This window comes from Hemicordylus capensis, chromosome 1, assembly GCF_027244095.1.
Source record: "Hemicordylus capensis ecotype Gifberg chromosome 1, rHemCap1.1.pri, whole genome shotgun sequence".
Taxonomy (NCBI): Eukaryota; Metazoa; Chordata; class Lepidosauria; order Squamata; family Cordylidae; genus Hemicordylus; species Hemicordylus capensis.
In genome coordinates this window covers 435287680-435307535 of record NC_069657.1, presented here as the reverse complement: position 1 = coordinate 435307535, position 19856 = coordinate 435287680, and the positions used below count along the sequence as shown (strand labels likewise).

At 43.6% G+C, this 19856-nt stretch overlaps 1 protein-coding gene across 9 annotated transcripts in view; it reads left to right on the top strand.

The window, feature by feature from the left end:
- Window positions 1–19856, top strand: part of ARHGEF33 (Rho guanine nucleotide exchange factor 33) — a 67303-nt gene that overhangs the window by 3825 nt on the left and 43622 nt on the right. For 6 of the 9 annotated variants that reach the window (XR_008305590.1, XM_053243062.1, XM_053243013.1 and 3 more), the window contains exons 2-6: window positions 2535–2584; window positions 7323–7487; window positions 9256–9377; window positions 9644–9786; window positions 14257–14301. Coding sequence is in view for 8 of the 9 variants with exons in the window: in XM_053243062.1 (XP_053099037.1) it covers window positions 2535–2584; window positions 7323–7487; window positions 9256–9377; window positions 9644–9786; window positions 14257–14301 (525 nt within the window). In the remaining variant the exon portion in view is untranslated. Of the gene's footprint in view, window positions 1–997; window positions 1308–2534; window positions 2585–7322; window positions 7488–9255; window positions 9378–9643; window positions 9787–14256; window positions 14302–19856 lie in introns of those variants that run through there. The other 3 variants (XM_053243073.1, XM_053243024.1, XM_053243040.1) reach the window with 3 other exon arrangements.

Here is a 19856-nt window from a genome sequence, read left to right as displayed (position 1 = left end):
CAGGACGGTTTGCCATTTAAATCCAGCAACTAAAACCTAAAAATCATGTAAAAACAAATCACAATTACACAGATAAAACTTTAAAACATCATAAACTAAAAGCCTGATAAAACAGGTGTGTTTTTAAAAGTTGTTTTAAAACAACCAGAAATGTGGAGATTCTGATTTCATTTGGGACTGTGTTCCAGAGCCCTAGGGCAACCCTAGAGAAATCCCAGTTGGGTCGTCACCAAACAAGCTGGTGATAACTGCAACTGGAACTCCCCCAATGATCTTTAGGTGGATAAATGAATATATTTGCCAGTGGATCTTTAGCAGAGAGAATAACTGGGGAGTGAGTTGGTAGGAAAGACATAGAAATGTTAGGGATGAAAGGATTTATACAGATGAAAGGTTAGACCTCTGTGATTTAATTGTCCCAATTTTTAACATTTGACAGAAGCAACCTCTATTCCCAAGGTGTTTGTAGCTCTGAAATTCATTAGTATTAATAGAAGCTTATGTCATCTGTAATGATAATTTTTAATTACCTACCGCAGAGAAAAATGCATACATCATTATGTCCTTGATCTAGCAGGATTTAAAGCAACCATTAAACACATGTAGGATAATGATTTCATTTTTTAAAATAATAATAATAAAAGTTATTTTAGAAAGAACTGTAAGCCTCAAAATTTGGAGCATAAGTCAAAACATAACTTGGTATTTTATACAGAATCAAAGTAGGGACCACTGTATAATGAAGTGGAGTGAACCAGGAAAGAAGTAGGTATGTAATCAGGTGAGGCAGAAGTCAAGGTCTCATGCAGCAAACAGAATTGTGGGGAAGAGCAGACTGAGATAAAGATAGATAGATAGATAGATAGATAGATGTATAGTATATGTATATATATATACATATATAGAGGGGGGGGCAGGGGTGGTAGAATAAAATGTTGCTACCTATGACACCCCTTCATTAGCAGGTGGGTGAACCCATGGTGGTGGGGAGGTCTGTACTGCTTCCTGTGCACCTCCAAATGCTCATGTCTGAGGCAACTGCATCACTCTGCCTCATGGAAAGGCCTCCCCTGGATCCATCAGATGGTTGGATTTCCAAAGGAGGCAGTTGGTCGGTGGGTGGAAAGGAAGTGACACGTCTATGTAGCTACTCAGAGAGAGACTGAGGAACCAGGCCTGAAGCAACAGTTATGTACGGCTAGCCAGACCCCTGTTGGTTCCCCATATCACCTGGCATTGCTGGGATGATGAGCAGCAGTACCTTCCCTGCCCTTATTTGGGTGACACCACAGAGCAGCAGAAATAAGGTAAATGAATCCCCCTGCTTGAGAGCTGAGCTGGTGGCACAGGGGGAAAGATGCTGGGCCTGGCTGTGGTAGGTCCTAGTTGGAGAACTGTCCTCTCCTCTCCCCTCCCCATACCTTCTATCTCTACTTTGGAGATGGAGATGCATTGTAGAAGTGGCAAATTTTGTATACTAAAGCTGCTTACATTTGTTACTAAAAAGCCTGCAACGCTGGCAGTGGTGTTAGTAGGGAACAGACCCTCCAAACTGGTACCACATGTGCTTTGCCCACCCAAGCCATCATTTGGAAGATGTCATCCCTGCCACCACTGAAGTAATATTATTGCATGTGCTTTGCAGTTAGGATGGCTGGATTCACTTTGGATGTCTGAGGCCATTTCTGGTAGAAACTAATCCTGAATCATCCCAACATGAACTTTCCCACAGCTGATCTCATTATAGACCTATTCATACATTACGTGGAACACTTATTCAACGACTGTCCAATGTGCACAGGTACAAATCTGTACACAGTTACAGTTATTCATGTTGTGTGGAACATAGGTACAGCATAAGAACATAGGAACAGCCCTGCTGGACCACGCCCAAGGCCCATCTAGTCCAGCATCCTGTTTCGCACAGTGACCCACCAGATGCAGCATTACTCTTCCTATTTGTACCATGCATTTGAGGGGCCTGTGCTTAGATTCACTTTTAAAACGAACATATGCATAGTAATTCACACAAGAACTTGTACGAGTGTACAGACATCTATATACCAGTGCAACATAATGTCTGAATAGGGCTATTATGAGCACAGGAAATTAGGTTAATTAGTTGGGTAGCAAACATTTAAATTACAAACATCTGGTATGAGTTTAGCCACCCTCATTTATGATCCTGCTCTGTTTACTGAACTAGCCCATCACAATATCAGACCTTTTCACAGTTTATCCCATGATAGAAATTGTAATATAGCCATAACCTGCCATAGCAGCACTGACCTCTTCTCCAAGATGGAACTAAACTGTACCAATGGGATGCTTAATTGAAGAAATCATTGTATTCATCATTGTGGCAATTTATGCATCCTCCCCAAATGTGGCATCTGCAAAGCAGGACTATATGTTCTAGAAAAGAAGGAGAAAGATTTGCATCTGAAGTGGACTGCAAATTACGAATGCCCCCATTTTATATATAGTAACCCTAATAAATCCCAGTAATTGACTGAAATTCTTTATTCCCACAGGAGAAACTGAAACTGTGACAGTGATTAACCCTTCAACACAGATTGCCCAGGTAAAAATGAGCAAGAAGCTCTGAATAATCCCAGACATTTAAAGGATTAGCTAGGCTTTGCATACTTTTGTTAGAGCCAGCAGGAAAAGCAACTCAACAAAGCAACGAAACTGATCAACTAGTCAATAGAAACTATAAAACTTAAATGCTATTAATCAGTGATACAAAAAGTGTTTGTGGTATTGTCTTTCACACACAATCAGCAAATATTCTTAGAAGCTTCCAAGGTTCTCATTTGGGATTAATTAATCTGGAATAAATATTTCCTCTTGTTCTGTTTTTACAAATTTTTAGTGAAAACCATCACTCCAAACCTTGGCATATGTGTACCTAATCACATGCTCTGAGTTTGGATGTACAGGTTGTGTAATCCACAGAAAGTTAGGCATGCATATGTTACACTACAGCTATTAAGTATTTAAACCCAATTTATTTCTGTCAGATTTAGAGCCACATTATCAGGTTTCTGTAAGGAAAGCAGAAGAATTTGATAAAAGTGTAAGGAAACCCTGATGGGCAAACTGCATGTTACACACAAATACCCGTATTCAATACAAAAACATTTTAATTTTGTTTAAAATAAAAAGCAAGTTCGGCAGGCTGTGATTTTGAGTGGAGGATTGTTATGCATGTTTTTAGCCCCCTCCCTGGCCGCTGTTTTTCTGTTCACAATCGTCCCTCCATCTCTCTTCCCCTGCAAGTTTCCAAATTCATAATTACCCTTGTAAGCACACATCTGGAATGCCATTGGGGAAAATGTAGTTGTAGGGGATGATGTTTAGCAATTGTCAAAAAGGGCTTAAGCATCTCTTTCCATTTCTTGATTCAGAATTGCAGCTTCTCAAGTCTTCTTTGTTAAAAAATCTCTTGCAGCTTAATTTCATGGAATTCCCTTCTAAACTGCCTCCTAAGGACAGGATAGCTATAGTGGATATGCTTGAAGGCCAAGAAACATTTCTCTTTAGGTTAAATGAATTAATATGTTTCCTGCTGCTCGTGGCATAAGCCCAAGGTTCCCAGCCTTGGGTCCCCAGAAACTGTTGGACCACAACTCCCATAATCCCCAGCTACAATGGGGATGATGGGACTTGTAGTCCAACAACAACTGTGGACCCAAGTTTGGGAACCTCTGATATGATCAGTCCCATTATTGGCAAGAAGTTTTATCCTCAGCTCATATCTGCCAATGACAATTAGGTTTTCCCCACCCTGCACTTCAAATATGTAGCTCAGCTCACATGCTTGAGACTTTTGAGATTCCTGTTCATTAACTGCAGGTATGAAGCCCCCTAATGGCGCAGTGGGGAAATGACTTGCCCAGGGAGCAAGAGGTTATGGGTTCGAATCCTCACTGGTATGTTTCCCAGACTATGGGAGACACCTATATTGGGCAGCAGCAATATAGGAAGATGCTGAAAGGCATAATCTCATACTTTGCGGGAGATGGCAATGATAAACCCCTCCTGTATTCTACTAAAGAAAACCACATGGCTCTGTAGTCGCCAGGAGTCAACACCGACTCGACAGCACACCTTTACCATTATCTGGGGTACAGGGCACCTTCTGTTTGTCTGTTTTCTGCATGTAGCACATTAACATCTGGATTAGGGAGATGCATGTGTAGTGTAAGTGTTGAATAATTTGTGGAACATCCTGTGTTAGCTCAGAGGACTGTACTAGATGATTTTGAGAATATCATAGCTCAGTAGTTCTCTTGACAAAGATAAATGGTGAAGAAAATACACCAATGTCAGGAAATTGACATCCCTAATGCCTGAGTAAAATATGATACATAATTAAAATTGTAGGACTTTATTTTTAATGTGTGCCTTGTGTTTGTCCTTCAATCACTGAAACTATCACCTTACTGTAGCATTGTCCTACAAACAGGCAGGTGTAGGCCCATCTACACCTTGAGAGGAGAGCTGGCTTTGTGGTAGCAAGCATGACTTGTCCCCATAGCTAAGCAGGGTCTGCCCTGGTTGCATATGAAAGGGAGACTAGAAGTGTGAGCACTGCAAGATATTCCCCGCAGGGGATGAAGCCCCTCTGGGAAGAGCAGAAGGTTTCAAGTTCCGTCCTTGGCTTCTCCAAGATAGGGCTGAGAGAGATTCCTGCCTGCAACCTTGGAGAAGCCGCTGCCAGTCTGTGAAGACAATACTGAGCTAGATAGACCAATGGTCTGACTCAGTATATGGCAGTTTCCTATGTTCCTATCTGTAATAGTTGTGACTGCACTGGGTTTCACATCAGCTGGAGATATAAAGCCCAAACCTCTAGCTTTGCTGCCAGAGGGAAAGGTGAGCCTGCATTAGGTATGCATGTGTGCGTTTGTGTGTGCATTTGCACATGTGGAATTTAATTAGGGCTAGAGCTTTAAGACCCTTCCTGCCAGACTCATGTAGGGTCATCCGAGACACTCTGGTCTTGTGACTGGGGATGATGGGAGTTGTAGTTAAACAATATGTAGGGACCCAAGATTGGGAGCCCCTGCATTAGAACATGTCACAACATAGACCAGGCTTGCAGAGTTTGGTCAAGCAGAATGTAGTCCACCCAACCATATACGGCAGCCTGTCTGGGACTTAATAAATGTATTTTGCTGCCTACTTGGGATGGCCAAAAATGGGATATTGTACAGCACCTAGCAATGCTATCATACATGTCTGTTGGGCTGCAATATGCAAGTCACAAGTCATGCAGACCTGATATCGGGGGCAGGCCAGGCAGCCGGTTCATGAGGCGATGTGAGATGGTCACCTCAGGTGGCGGATTATTGGGGCACCAAACAATGGTGAAAGCAAGATGCCCCCTGCTTTCACCATTGTTAGAGCAGCTCTTTGGAACTGAGCTGACCCTTGCCAGGTTGTTAAGGAGCACTTTTTCTCATATTCCTTGCAAATCTTGCAAGAAGCACAAGGAACGAAAAAGAGGCTGCTCCCCTTCTCCCTGCCGCCCAAGCACTTTCAAAAGCTACCAAGGCTGGTTTTGAAAGGAGGTTGGCCCCAACCAGGGATGTGGGACCTGGCAGCATTTTGCACCTTACCTCAGGAGTAGCAATACCATTGGCCTCCCCACCTGATACAGATTCAAAGTGATATTGGTTAGGTTAAGGGACTCCAGGAGAAAGTTCTCACTCTCACTCATTCTGTAAACTTTCAAGGAACTGGGCTTCATCCACAGGAAAATGTTCTAAAGCTTTATACCTTCTAGTCATGGAACAGATTATATAAAAATGCTTAAGTCTAATAAAAAAGACCACACTAAAAGCAATGCAAGGAATCATTGTTGTTTGTTGTGGTTTATAATTATCAATAGTATTATTTATTATACAGCCAACAACCTGGATGGCTTTAAGAGGGGCTTGGATACCTTCATGGAGGAGAGGTCTATCAATGGCTACTAGTCAGAGGGCCACCTCCAACCTCAAAGGCAGAATGCCTCCAAGTACCAGTGTCAGGGGAGTAACAGCAGGAGAGAGGGCATGCCCTCAACTCCTGCTGTAGGCTTCCAGTGGCATCTGGTGGGCCACTATGTGAAACAGGATGCTGGACTAGATTGAAATATAAATGAATTAAATAGTATGTTAGATCCAGACTTGTATAAATGGAAGGGACCTTCTTTCCACTGCAGCTGTCTACACCCAGCCTTACACTATTCACAAGGGTCCCCTAACCTGAAGGTGGTTTGTGGGGATGTACCAGGGGGCTGTCATGAAGAGGAAGAGGCAGGAAAGATCCTTGTACAAGTTCCATTCTGCTCATATGTGTCGATCCTACCTATTATTGCTATGAGCTTACATTAAAAAAATAGATATAAAAAACCCAACAGGTCTTGTTTGCAGCCTCACAGTCAAATAAAGACAGATACATTAGGGGGAAAGGGGAAGGAGAGTAAAGGGAGAAAAGGGTCAGTCAGGTTAAGCCAGAGTTAACATGTGTCTAAAGGAGGCACTTGAAGGTAACAAAAAGGAAAAGGAGAATTGAACATAAAAGGTGGAAAGGTATTTCATGGTAGAGAGCTGCAAAAGAAAAGTGATACAGGTGGAGGATAGTGGATCGTCTTATATTTAACTGGAAGCCTGGTGGCTGACTCTCTAACTAAAGTTAGAAAACTAAACTGTTTAGTTGGTTTTAACCAACTGTGGTTTCAAATTATTGTAAAACTTGTTTAAAATTATTGTAAAACTGGGTTTAAAATAATTTCAGGATTTTCATTTTTGTCTTAATTTGTTTTATGTTGTAAACCACCCAGAGATGGAAGTTTGGGGCGGTCTACACATTTGACAAACAAACAAAGCTGTGCATGTGCAGCCAAAAAGACACATGTGCCCCTATAGTGTCCCTGCTTTGGAAGCATGAGAGCTCATGCTTGGGACTGCAATTTTCACCAATCTTCCCTTTCTCTAGAAGTGCTCTGTGCAGTGTGAAAGTATGCCTCTGAGGACTGTGTGACCTTCAGGGACATAATTTTGTGATGCACAGAGAACTTCTGGAGGAAGGGGAGACTGGTGAAAACTATATCACCACCACCACCACCCATGCACAGGTCCCTGTGTTTCAGAAGCAGGGACACTATTGCTGCTTTGTGCCATTTTTAGCTGCACAAGCAGAGCTTTAGTTAGAATATTGGCTGGAAATCAGAAGTGGTGGCAGAGCAATGTAAGTGTATGTAGAATAGGAGAATCCACAATGTATCCTATGGCATTAGCAACTGATACAGGTTCTGGTTTATTCAGCTGCAGGCCCTGGCTTCTGAACTGAAAACTGGCTTCACTGAAGCAATGCAGGAACTTTCAAGAATTCAGCATGAGGAATATGCTCTGGAGGAGAAAGTTCAAAGTTGCCGCTGTGCAATGGAGGAGAAAGTGGCAGAGATGAAGAACTCTCTGAACTGTTTCAAGGTAGGCAGTGTGGATTGACAAGCTCTTATGTTTTCAGCAAACCAATTCAGTGCGGTAATAAAAGAGTTCTGCCAGGCAAGCAGAGTGGCTCGAAGGGCTGCCAATCAGGAGAGGACTCCCTCCTATAAACAGAACCTCAAGGAGTGGGGGGGTTGGGCCCAGAGACAAGATTTTAAAATGCTCCCCCCCTCACTGAAGCTCAGCTCATGAAGTAAAGAAATGTTAAATGAGGCTGGATAGTGGTAACAAAAAGCATAATAAAATTTTTATTTATATATAACCTAGGTGCCACAATAGAACATCATCCTAAATTATTTTTGAAAAGATTTTGTAAATTGTGGATGATGCAAGTCATTTAATGGTACTAGAGAAAGACATGCTGTTCTGGTAGCTCCAGGTCTTCACACTCACATCAATTCCGGTCCGGAGGATGAATACAACTGAAGGAAGCCCGGGCGGGTGCGTGGCTGGGGGAGTCAGTCATGTGACTTGCCTCTGGGGGGGCCCCAAGGTAGTGGGCCCCCAGACAACTGTCTCCCCTTGCCCTATTATAGTTATGCCCCTGGTGGGATTAAAAAATGTTGGTTTGGGCATTTGGTCTTCTGAGCGAGGGAGCTCTGGCAGGGATCTCTGAGGAGAAAAGTCTTCAGAGAAGTGCCAGCTGTGTCTGTGAGGAGCCCTTGGGCTCTGTTGCAATGTTACCAGTCTTTAAATTTATTCCCTAGAGACTAGAGAGAGAGTCTATTTAAATATTAAGATGGTAGCCTTTGGGGTGAGCAAGCTGGTGGCAGCAGGGAATGACAACAAATGTCCCTGGGCCACACCGAGCTGTGAGAGACAGCTTTGCTCTCCCTCCTCTTGCCTCTCTGCAGAAGAAGGGGGGAGGTGGGGGGTGGGTGGGCTTAGGGATCCATCTTAACTTTTTATCTCAGGGGCCACTCCAGCCTTGCTAGGGCCCTCATTAAGCCTGCCCTGTTGCTGTTTGTACCCTTTCCTTCAGTTGAGTCCTGTATCCCTTTAGAAACCAAATAAATCTACTATCTATGTTACAGGAATCCTGCCTGGTTTTATTCTGTGAAGAATTCCTCTCAGATTATATCCCCCACAATGCCTTCTGCGCAATCATGCTAGGTTGATTGCCTGTTTATTTGAACAGGTTCTCTTTTTCCCGACCCCAGTTCCCTGGGGTGAAATAAGGCGTGGTGGCAGCATCTTATATATTTATTATTTCTCTGTGTCAACTGCCCTGAGCCATTTTTTGGAAGGGCGGTATAGAAATCGAATGAATGAATGAATTAAATGAATGAATCAATCAAATGAATGAATCATGAAATCGAATGAATGAATGAATGAATTTCAAATTCTTTTACAATATAAAAAAGGCCTGGTTTACCTTGTGGATACTGAAAGTGGGCCATGTCACAAGGGCGTATCAGGATAGGCCTGTGTGAGGACTAGAAGGAGGGCTGCATCACACTGCACAGAGATGCAGAAGATAGCAACTACTAGGGGCAATAAATGATTTATTTCCAAGTTGATTTCTGGTGTATTTCAAACATGCTTGTTCTTCAGAGGTAATCACCAATCAAAATATGAAAGCAGCCTGATTTTATTCTTCTCCAGATTATTCCAGAGTTTATAGACATTCAGCTGCTGAATGGATATGAAAAGAGCATTTTGCTCAAATTTGTTGTTAACAGCAAAGCTTCTTGTCTCCATCATATCTACATTTCCCAAGTCTCGTGCCAGCATTTTCCTTTTTAATTAGGAAGAGCTCAGTGATGCCAAGTCCATGATCGAGGAAATCAGTGCCAAACAAGAAGAAATGCAGCAAAAGATAGAACAACTGCAGCAGGAGAAGAGGAAAGAACCTCGTAAGCTGAAAGCTAAGTAAGTGATAAAAGTCAAATGCTTGATAAAGTCTCATTATAAACCCACACCCATTTCAGTTTATATACACTACCTGGATTTTGTTCTCTCCTTTTCTCATAGAACTCAAGCAGCAGTATATCAGATAAGATTATTATGGTAGTTTGAAAGGGGGGGGGGGAAGAATTAGTTTAATTTAACTTTTGTTAAACTCTTTACACTTTAATTAAATGTGTACCTCCAAGTACATGTTCTGGTTGTCTTTTATTTATTTTTTCTCTCCTCAGAAGAATACAAAAGGAGGAGCATGGGTCACAAACAGTGCCCACACCTCTACAAGGTAGTCCATTTCGATCACTGAACCTCCCAGAGCCAGTTTTAATTAATGAAGATTTTGTAAACCTTTTGCACAATGCAACTTATGAAAAAGGTATTTATTTTATTTGACTGTATACCTCACCCTACTGAGGCTTAGGGCAGGTTATAATATTTTATATTACAAATACGATGAATATTTATATACCACTTTTCAACAAAAGTTCCCAAATTGGTATGTATGTATGTATAATTATTATTTATTCGATTTCTATACCACCCTTCCAAAAATGGCTCAGGGCGGTTTACATAGAGAAATAACAAATAAACAGATAAGATGGCTCCCTGTCCCCAAAGGGCTCACAATCTAAAAAGAAACATGAGATAGACACCAGCAACAGTCAGTGGAGGTCCTGTGCTGGGGGTGGATAGAGCCAGTTACTCTCCCCCTGCTAAATAAAGAGAATCACCACATTAAAAGGTGCCTCTTTGCCAAGTTAGCAGGGGACATGAATGAATGAATGAATGAATGAATGAATGGGGAAGTAAGCAAGTAAGTAAATAAATAAATAAAATGGCTCCCTGTCCACAAAGGGCTCACAATCTAAAAAAGAAATATAAGATAGGCACCAGCAACAGCCACTGGAGGGACGCTGTACTGGGGATGGATATTATTTCTCCTTGGTTTCTTATCTCCTCCCATTTTACCTTTGCTCTATAACCTATTTCATAGGGCCTGGCCTACCATTAGGCAAGGCGGGATGGCTTGCCTTGGATGACATAGTATAAGAAGGCAGCAAACTGTCAATTATTTTAATTTAGTGTGATCTCTCTTGTGGAGGCGTAGCAAATATTTTGGGTTTTCTGCTTCAGGCACCACAGTGTCTTGGGCCTTCCAAGAGTGACAGGCCACCAGTAACCCAATAGGAGTACTACTGTTTTGAACACCCTGCAAAACCAAAAAAACAGGGGAAATAGGATGGCGAGAAAGGCACAAGCTGACTGACCCCATGCTTTTCCCCCACCTAAGTGCCATACTTCCTTTTTTCTAAACACCATTGGCTGTCTCAAAAGTTCTTTTCCTTTTGGTCTATCTTTCTCCTTAGTGATTAAATTAGTCCCAGGAGGCCAAGGATGGCCATAGTCAAGCAAAGCCCTAGGAATATGGAAGGCTTGCAGGTACCTCCACCACCTCTCAGCTAAATGTGGCATGGCCCTCAGCTTGACCAGAGAGAAAGTTTGTTACCTCCTTCCCTCTCCCCTGCTTCTCACACGAAGAGGCTTTATTCCCCAAGACCATTCTGTCCTAAACATCTGCATCTCCTCTCACTGTGTTCTAAATCTAGTTCAGCTACAGTGTGCTTGATGTTAGAGCACAATCTGCAGAAATAGAGAAGAGTTTATCAGGGATTTTGATTCCAAGCAGAGGAAGCCAGGAACCAGGGGTGTAACTATAACTGAGCAGATGGGTTCAAAGAACCCACACACCCCAGCTCCTGAGGGGCCCCCAGCTCTACTCCTCCCTATTTCCTTCATTATCTCCCTCACTCTGAGGGGCTACGGGGAAAAGGGGCAAACATGGGCCCCCTCTGTCCTAGCTATGACCCTGCCAGGAATTACATAGCATTACACACTCCCCACCGGGACGTACCAAGGTTGGAGTGGGCCCAGAGATCAGATTTTAAAATGGGCTCCTTGCTGCCTTCCTCTCCTTCTCCTGGCCCCATGTCTCTAACTATCTCAACTACTGTTACAAGTTACTAATACAACAGCTAACAAAGCTGAACTTAAAACTGGTTCTGCTTTTAAGAACAGGATATGAACCTTCCTTGGTTACAACTATGCCCATTCAATATGATTTATTTCTGAGTGCACACACACTGTGCAGGATTGGGCTTTCAATCGGCAAGACTCCTTTTTGCAGGAATCTTTCAGCTCTGCCTTGAATTTCCACTCAAGGCAGAGCATGTATTTTGCATTTGTAAGGTATTCCCCCACCTTACAATTGCAAAATGGTACAATGGATGCCAGCATACCAATAAAAAAAGCTCCCATTTTCTCAGTAACTGAAGCATGCAGCATTCTGCACCAATGAGCAATCAATGAATGGATTTTGAAAGCAAAAAAAAGTATATTTCATACTGGAAATAGCTGAAAAGTAATTGTTATAAAATTTAAATGATATTTTAAAACAAACAGAAAGAGTTATCTTGTCTTCACTTTGGGACAGCAAGGAACTTCCCTGCCAGCATGACCCCCTGTGTCTCTCTAACTGACAAACAATTAGCATGCAAATGCTAATGCATTCTTCTGCTGCCTGAGTGGAAGGCTCTAGCATGATCCAGAAGGCATTTCTTTTCAGCTAAGGAGAAGCACTGTGAAAATAGATCGGCCAGGGCTGAGTTGTCAAGGAGAATTTTGGGGAGTGTCTATTACGGCTCATCATGCCCACCTACAGCCACGGGGGAGGGGGCAGCAAGAAAGAGGAGAAGGAAGCCTGATTTCAAAGGCTTGAGCTGTGCAAGCCCACACGCTGGTTCTTCATGTTCTGCCCCTGGCCCCCACCTGCACTGGAGAGGAGTCTTGCAACTTCTGAGCTGCTAGCTAATTGTTACTAACAACAACTCAGACTCATGCAGGAGGGGAACGGAAGAGCGGCTCAAGTGGTGAGTGTGTAGATGAGGAGGTAATGGCCCATCGCAGCAGCAGTCCCTACCCTGCTTGCTCTGGAACTTCTCTCCTCCTTGTCTTCTCCTCAGGTCCTCCGTTCAAGTTTGTTTGTTTGCAAATTGCAGTGCCACCGGGCTGGCTGACCTCCTGGCTGCCTACCTTCTCCTACGCCTCCTTGCTGCTCAGTCACAGGCACACGAGGCAGGCAGGCGGCTGCTGACTTGCCCCAACCGGAAGAGGGAGGGTGCACAGGTGCAGCTGCTCAGCTCTTGCCATGAAGGCAAGGGAAAGCCTCCCCCCGCAATCGGCATCCTCACCGCACTGAGGAGGCTGCTGGCTATTGCATGGTCAGCTGCAATTGGGCAGGTGCAGCAGCTGCAGGGGATAGGTGTGTGTGTGACTGGCCTCTGGGGGGCCCTTTGAGGCAGCAGCCCAGCGGGCCAGGAGACAACTGTCTCTGCTTGCCTAATGGATGGTACGCCCCTGCTCCCAACTTCCTCAAGCAGTGAGAAGTTCCAGGGACAGAGCTACTTAGAATTTGGCTTCCTTGGGAGGAGAGATAACTGGAAGCTTATGGTGCCTTTGTGATATACTGGCTGCCGATATGTTTCCGAGCAAAATACAAAGTGCTGGTTATTACCTTTAAAGCCCTGAATGGCTTAGGTCCAGGTTACCTTAGAGAGCGCCTTCTTCGGTCTGATCTCCACCACATGCTAAGATCATCTGAGGAGGTCTGGCTCCAGTTGCCACCAGCTCGTCTGGTGGCAACCCAGAGGCAGCCCTTCTCTGTAGCCGCTCCTGAACTGTGGAATGAGCTCCCTGCAGACACCCGTAATTTGAATTCTTTATTGGAATTTAGGAGAGCCCTAAAGACCTACCTGTTCGGCCTGGCCTTCCAGTGCTCTTAAATTGTTTTAAAGGGTCTTTGATGTTTGTGAACCTCCCTGAGCTATTTTGTAAGGGCGGTCTAAAAATCAAACAAACAAACAAATACAAGCAACAACAGATTACATCAGATCCTCAGAGAGACACCCCTGTATCCTGAGGTACATGCTTTCCATTAGCCTTCAGTTCTGTCTTTCTTAGCTTGTCCAGTCAGTTTCTCTCTTACTCACTGCCTGTCTGCCCTTTCTTTACACTAACACCACACACACACACACCCCCGAGTGGATGGATGGATGACCTGTTTCAGCTTTCCAACATTCTATAATATTACAGAACTTTATTTATGTATGTAGCCATGTATGGCAGCTCCCGCAAGAGTTTGCGAGCAGCTGCCGATTAGCGACGGGGATGAAAATAGGGCTGCCGGACGCCAGCGGCCTGCCCAGCCACCGGGAGCAGGCAGTGGTGGGCCGGCCCAGTCGCTGGGAGCAACAGGAGGTGGCGGGCTACCCGGCCATTGGAAGCAGATGGCGGCAGGCTGCCTGGCTGGTGGGAGCAGGCAGCGGTGGGCTGGCCCTGCCACTGGGAATTGGTGGGCCAGCTTTCCGGCTGGCCAACCTGCCAGCCAGAAAGTGCCGGGTGGTGGTGGTGGGGTGGGGAGGGGCTAGAAAGAGTGGGCTGGCTGGCCCACCAGCCAGAAGCCATGGGCAGGCAGAGCGGGGAGAGAAGCAGGCCAGGCCGGGGGGAGAGAAGCGGGCCGGCCAGGCATCGGAGGATGCTCTGCGCCCGGCCCAGCTAGTTATTATTTTCTTTACTTTTCCAACATGAACAAAATTAAGTAGAACCATGTTTTCTCAAAATTTGACTACAGGCCTCTAGAACCTACTTTATAGCTTGCTCTGTAAAGCTTGCTTTACTATTTTGAGATATTGTAGTTGATCCTAATCAAAGTATTACTGCACTTTGGCTTTTGTTTGACTGATGTTTCTTCCATATTTATAACTAAAATATCTCCTCTGTTCTTGCTCAGTCTCTGATTACAGACCCATGACATTGGGAGAAGGCAATTTGAAAGGTAGGTGAATGTGGAATATGTTTGAGTTGCTCCTGCCAGATACTCACTTATTGGTGGTAGTTCTCAATTTACAGAGAGTTTGAAAAAATTTCATGGTAATTTAGTAGGATTCTTAACTAACTTGTGGAATTAACTGCTGGGGTGACCACTAGCTTAGGTAGCACTCTGGAACCTTTTGAAATTTATTTTGGCAGTTTGCTTCCAATATGTAGAATCAGGGTTTTAAAAAGAAAAAGAGAATTCAGAACTGCACAAGGTAGTTCACACGCATAGTATGTGCTGCTACAACACACACCTATGTATTTTCCTTGTCTGTGTGTTCACACTTTGTTGCCTAGAGTCACATTCCGTAACATTTACAAGCTTACACAGTGTGGGAAGAAATCCTCAGAACTGGGAATCTGACAGCACTATTGCAAAACAGTGCTATATTAGAAAGTAAGTACGTTTATTGTTGTAACCACAGGTCATAACACACATATTAAAGCATAATAAAAAAATAAAGCATAAAAACCTAACACATAATAGCTAATACATAATGCTTAAAGAAACACAGATAAGACATAATAAGACAGTAAAAACGTAACTAATTAAACATGCATGAAAATAAAATATATATAATCCGAAATACCTAACTGTAGTTACAGCTCTGATGGGTACAACTCGAATAAGAGTTGTAGTCCTGGAACTACAACTTAGAGGTAGTCCTGGAACTACAATTTAGCCAGATGTGTACCAGGGCTAGCAGATACTGTTCTCTTCCTAATTTTAGACCAAAAAAGAAAAAAAGAAAAGAAAAGAAAAAGAAAAAAAGGCAAAAATGGCCACTTGATAACTAACATAAGGAAACATATCCACCAGCAAGTAATTAACACATTCTGTTTCAAAACCTGTGAATTTATCAGGGATCTGACCCAGTGTTTTTTCTCTTACTGTTCCATAAAAGGAGCAGTGTAGGATGTAATATTTAATGTCCTCCACCTGACCCTGACCACAGGGGCAAAGGCACTGTTCTATGGGAACTTTGTGAGATCTACCCTCAAGATATGCCAAGGGCATGGTTTGAAAACGTAAACTGGTAAATGTCATCCTTAGTGGTGTGTTGGTGGGGTTGAGTAGGTACTGCGACATGGATCTGTTTTTCTTGAAATGGGAATACCATAGGGAGAACTTTGAATGTTGAACTAAACCAGCGTCTTGGCTGGTGTCCTGTTCAAGGAACCAATCATGGATTTTTTCACTATCCCAGGACTGAAGTTCCTCTAGTGAAGACGGAGAGTACATTTGCAGAATATGGGATAGCATATCTGCCCACTGATTCTCTTCCTGGTAGAGCCAATAGCATGATTTAACTAGATGGTCTTACTTCACGCCTATGTGGGAGACTCCTGGCAGCCTCTTTGTGGTGATTGCCCAGCTTTCAGAAGAGCAGAAAGTGGATAAGAGACTGTTATACTCTAGAAATGTCAGTGCCTTGGAGGAGCTTGATGAAGTGGTACAATCCGCACTTCCAAGATGGTGAGAGCTATCTTATCCTTTTATATCACCTATTATAGGAAATTTAAAAAATGCAACCAGACCAATTCTGGATTCCTAGGATCCCCACAAATAATAATAATAATAATAATAATAATAATAATAATAATAATAATAATACATTTTATATCCCGCTCTTCCTCCAAGGAGCCCAGAGCGGTGTACTATGTACTTAGGTTTCTCCTCACAACAACCCTGTGAAGTAGGTTAGGCTGAGAGAGAGAAGTGACTGGCCCAGAGTCACCCAGCTAGTATCATAGCTGAATGGGGATTTGAACTCAGGTCCCCCTGATCCTAGTCCAGCACTCTAACCACCAAACTACGCTGGCTCTCATGGTGAAATGAATCAAATGAAGAAATCCAGCAAGCAACTTAAAATAGATGAATTTTGCCCTCTTAAGGAAGATGAGAGGGACTTTATTACAATTCCCTCATGTAATAAATATTCTGCCCTTGAGACAGACAGTCTCCTCCCCTTAGAGAGGCCAGTTTCATCCGCTGATGTCCCAATTTCATCAAGAGTAACATTAATGCCTGATGACCAGGAGCCTTTAATAGATAAATTGTTAGCACTGGAAGAGGCTCAGAAATTAGGGCAACAATTCACTTTCCCCCACAGACCATATAGCAAATCAATGTTTATTGACAAACATGGTGATAGCATAGTGATCTTTGAAGATATCACGTTTGTGAGTAGAGAAGTGGACCTGTTAATGACATCTTTTAAAAATGTTACTCAGAAGTACTTGGCAAAGACAGACTCTGTAACTAAGTCTTCAGTGCCTAGTTTCAGTGCGGCAGCAGGCTCAGATAAGCACCGAAAACAACCAGCTGTGACCTTGGATTTCGGCCAGCTTGCATCTTGAGCTGGAAGAGCTGCAGTTACGAACTGTAACCGGACATTGCAATTAAATCAGGTTATGCTTTATGTCTGAATAATATTAACACAAATTGTTGGCATTCTCACAGATAAATCATTCATTCCTTGAGCCAGCTCCTGAGATGTGGGCCTCAATTTATTTATCTTGTTGCCAACAATTGGCTACCTAGCCCTCCAACAGCTAAGAAAGTTTTGTTAACTTTTAATCAACCCACTATTCCACATATGCTGTTAAAGATGAAGTCCTTCTTGCATGCATTCCAAATCTCACTGACTATTCTGTGACATGACTGTAAGCCACTTGTCCATCAAGCCAGCTCAAATCCAAGACCTCTGACTATAGATAAGTAGCCTCACATGGATTCCGTTGCCATTTCTAATGAGTCCTCAGCCTTGCCGGAGGCTAGAGAAGAACAACATACAAAGAAATCAGTTCTGGCCCACAGACCAAAATAGGACTTGAATGTTTCAACAGAGGAATGTCTGTTTGATTCCTTTGGAATATTGCCAAGAAATGAACAGAATGAGATTATAGGCAGGCTAGAAGGCTAATGACTAATGACAACGGGCAATAAACTAATGGCAATGGGCACAGCAACCAGCCTCAGAATTGATAATGAAGACACTGAAGTGGTGGTTAGCTTCTGCCTTTTAGGATCAAAGGTCAGCAGTAAAGGATCCAGCAGTCAAGAAATATGCCGCAGACTAGCACGTGGTAGGGTTGCAATGAAGGCCTTGGAAAGGATATTTAAATCTATACCTACAAAGATTAGAATAGTTCAGACAATGGTTTTTCCTGTGACACTTTATGGATGCGAAAGCTGGACTTGAGGAAGCAAGATAGAAAAAGCATTGACGCTTTTGAACTTTGGTGCTGGAGAAGGATACCACGGACAGCCAGGAAAACAAGCAAATGAATCAAAGAACAACTAATCCAGAATTTTCACTGGAGTCACAAATGACCATGCTCAAATTATCATACTTGGGACACATTCTGCAAAAACCCAGCTCCCTTGAGAAGTCCATAATGCTGGGGAAAGTTGAAGGAAAGAGGAGGATGACCAGCAGCAAGGTAATGGCAATGGATTTTATTACGACAACAATGAATGCACCACTGAGAGACCTTATAGGCCAAGTTGAAGACAGATCATCCTGGAGATAATCTATCTATGTGGTCACTAAGAGTTGACACCAATTTGATGGCACTTAATCAATCAATCAATCAATCAATCAATCAAAGTCCTCAAGAATACACTGACCTCCCTATGCTCTTTTTCTGAACCATTCTCAGCATGTCTCTCTTCTAAAGAGAATCACACTCTAAAGTGTGTTATTGTTGATGACCTACTATCAAAACAAGAACCAAATAATTCTCCTGCTCTCTCCACTCAGGATCTTGAGCTTATCTCACTTAACAGCTCCTCAGCCCAGATATTTACTGACTAAATGAACTATTTGTATATACTCAGTATCAGACCAATCCCTTTGGTTAATATCTCCCTCAGGTTTCACCAAGATTAATGTTAGGAACCTAGGAAGCTGCCATATACTGAGTCAGACCATGGGTCTGTCTAGCTCAGGATTGTCTTCACAGACTGGCAGCAGCTTATCCAAGGTTGCAGGCAGGAATCTCTCTCAGCCCTATCTTGGAGAAGCCAGGGAGGGAACTTGAAACCTTCTGCTCTTCCCAGAGTGGCTTCATCCCCTGAGGGGAATATCTTGCAGTGCTCACACATCAAGTCTCCCATTCAGATGCAACCAGGGCAGACCCTGCTTAGCTGTGGGGACAAGTCATGCTTGTTACCACAAGACCACCTCTCCTCTCCCATAGGAACTCTGTTTGATGGCTGGTAGAGTAAAACTGCAGAACCTCTACAAATATAGTAAAGAAGTATCCTGGCACCACATCTCCTGCAAAAAGAAGACTATCAAAGTTTTCCAGATATTGTTCAAAATTATTACCAAAAATTTATTTTGCCACCCAACAATATTCCAGTAGACTGCTTTTATGGAGCCAGGGTTTTTTGACAGTCAATTAGCAGGGTTTAAAGCTTCTAGCAAGTTGGGGTCTTCCAAACAGGTTTCTGCACCAGGACACATTGGCAGCCTATCTTCATCTGTTCGGAGAAGTGAAGAGTTTCATTGTACCAGGTTTTCCAGCTCTTTGGCACTTGCTATTGGAGGGTTAATATTCTCTTGTTACGCAATCGCTTAGGATCTCAGTATCCAACCACCTTCCTTCTTCTGATCCTGTTCATAGGTTGTGGAAGTGGCCTCAGAGGTGCTGGTGAGGGGGTTAATTGTCACCCTTTCCTCTACCAGAGTAAGGGGGGTAAGACTGCTCCTCACCGGGAGACTCTAGGTCCAATTCACTCCCATCTCTCCTTACTGCCTCCTCCCTGGCCATCCAAGCCTTAAATAAAGCCCTGCAATCAGGGCAATTCCAGCCATCCTCTCCTGACCCTGCCCTCTCCAATGTAGCTGCCTGCATCCTCCCTCCTTCAGCTCTTGCCTGTCTTGCCAGCTGTTGAGGCCCTGCCTTCTCCTCTTTGCCATCAGGAGGCAACCTGTTGGGCCATGCTGGCTCATCCACGGTCTGTGGGTTCCTGGGTGTCCTGGCTCTCCCTGGCAACTGTGTAGGGTCCCAGCTGACTTTGCCTGTACCCAGGGGCTGTGTTGCCTCCGTCTTCTTGGCCCTCCGACTGGGTGAGTACTCAGGCCTTCCTGCGGCCAGCAAGTGACCATCTGCCCTTGGTCATGACCTTTTCTGCATGTACTGTACCCCCCTCTGAAACATGCTATACATTAGAGGGCCATACCCAAGGTAAACAATGCCTTAAATGGAGTACTGCTCTTAATGAGAAGATCACAACCCTGTTAAACTCTCAGCAGTTGCTGAAACAGAGGCAACTTGCAATACTATCCAGTTCAGACATTTATGGTATTTTTTTCTGAAATTATTTCTATAATGAATTCGCATTTGACCACAGCAGGTCAAACTCAGAAGGGCGATAAAAGGAAGGGCTGGTTTGAGAGGAGAGCTGGTCTTGTGGTAGCAAGCATGACTTGTCCCCATAGCTAAGCAGGGTCTGCCCTGGTTGCATCTGAATGGGAGACTTGATATGTGAGCACTGCAAGA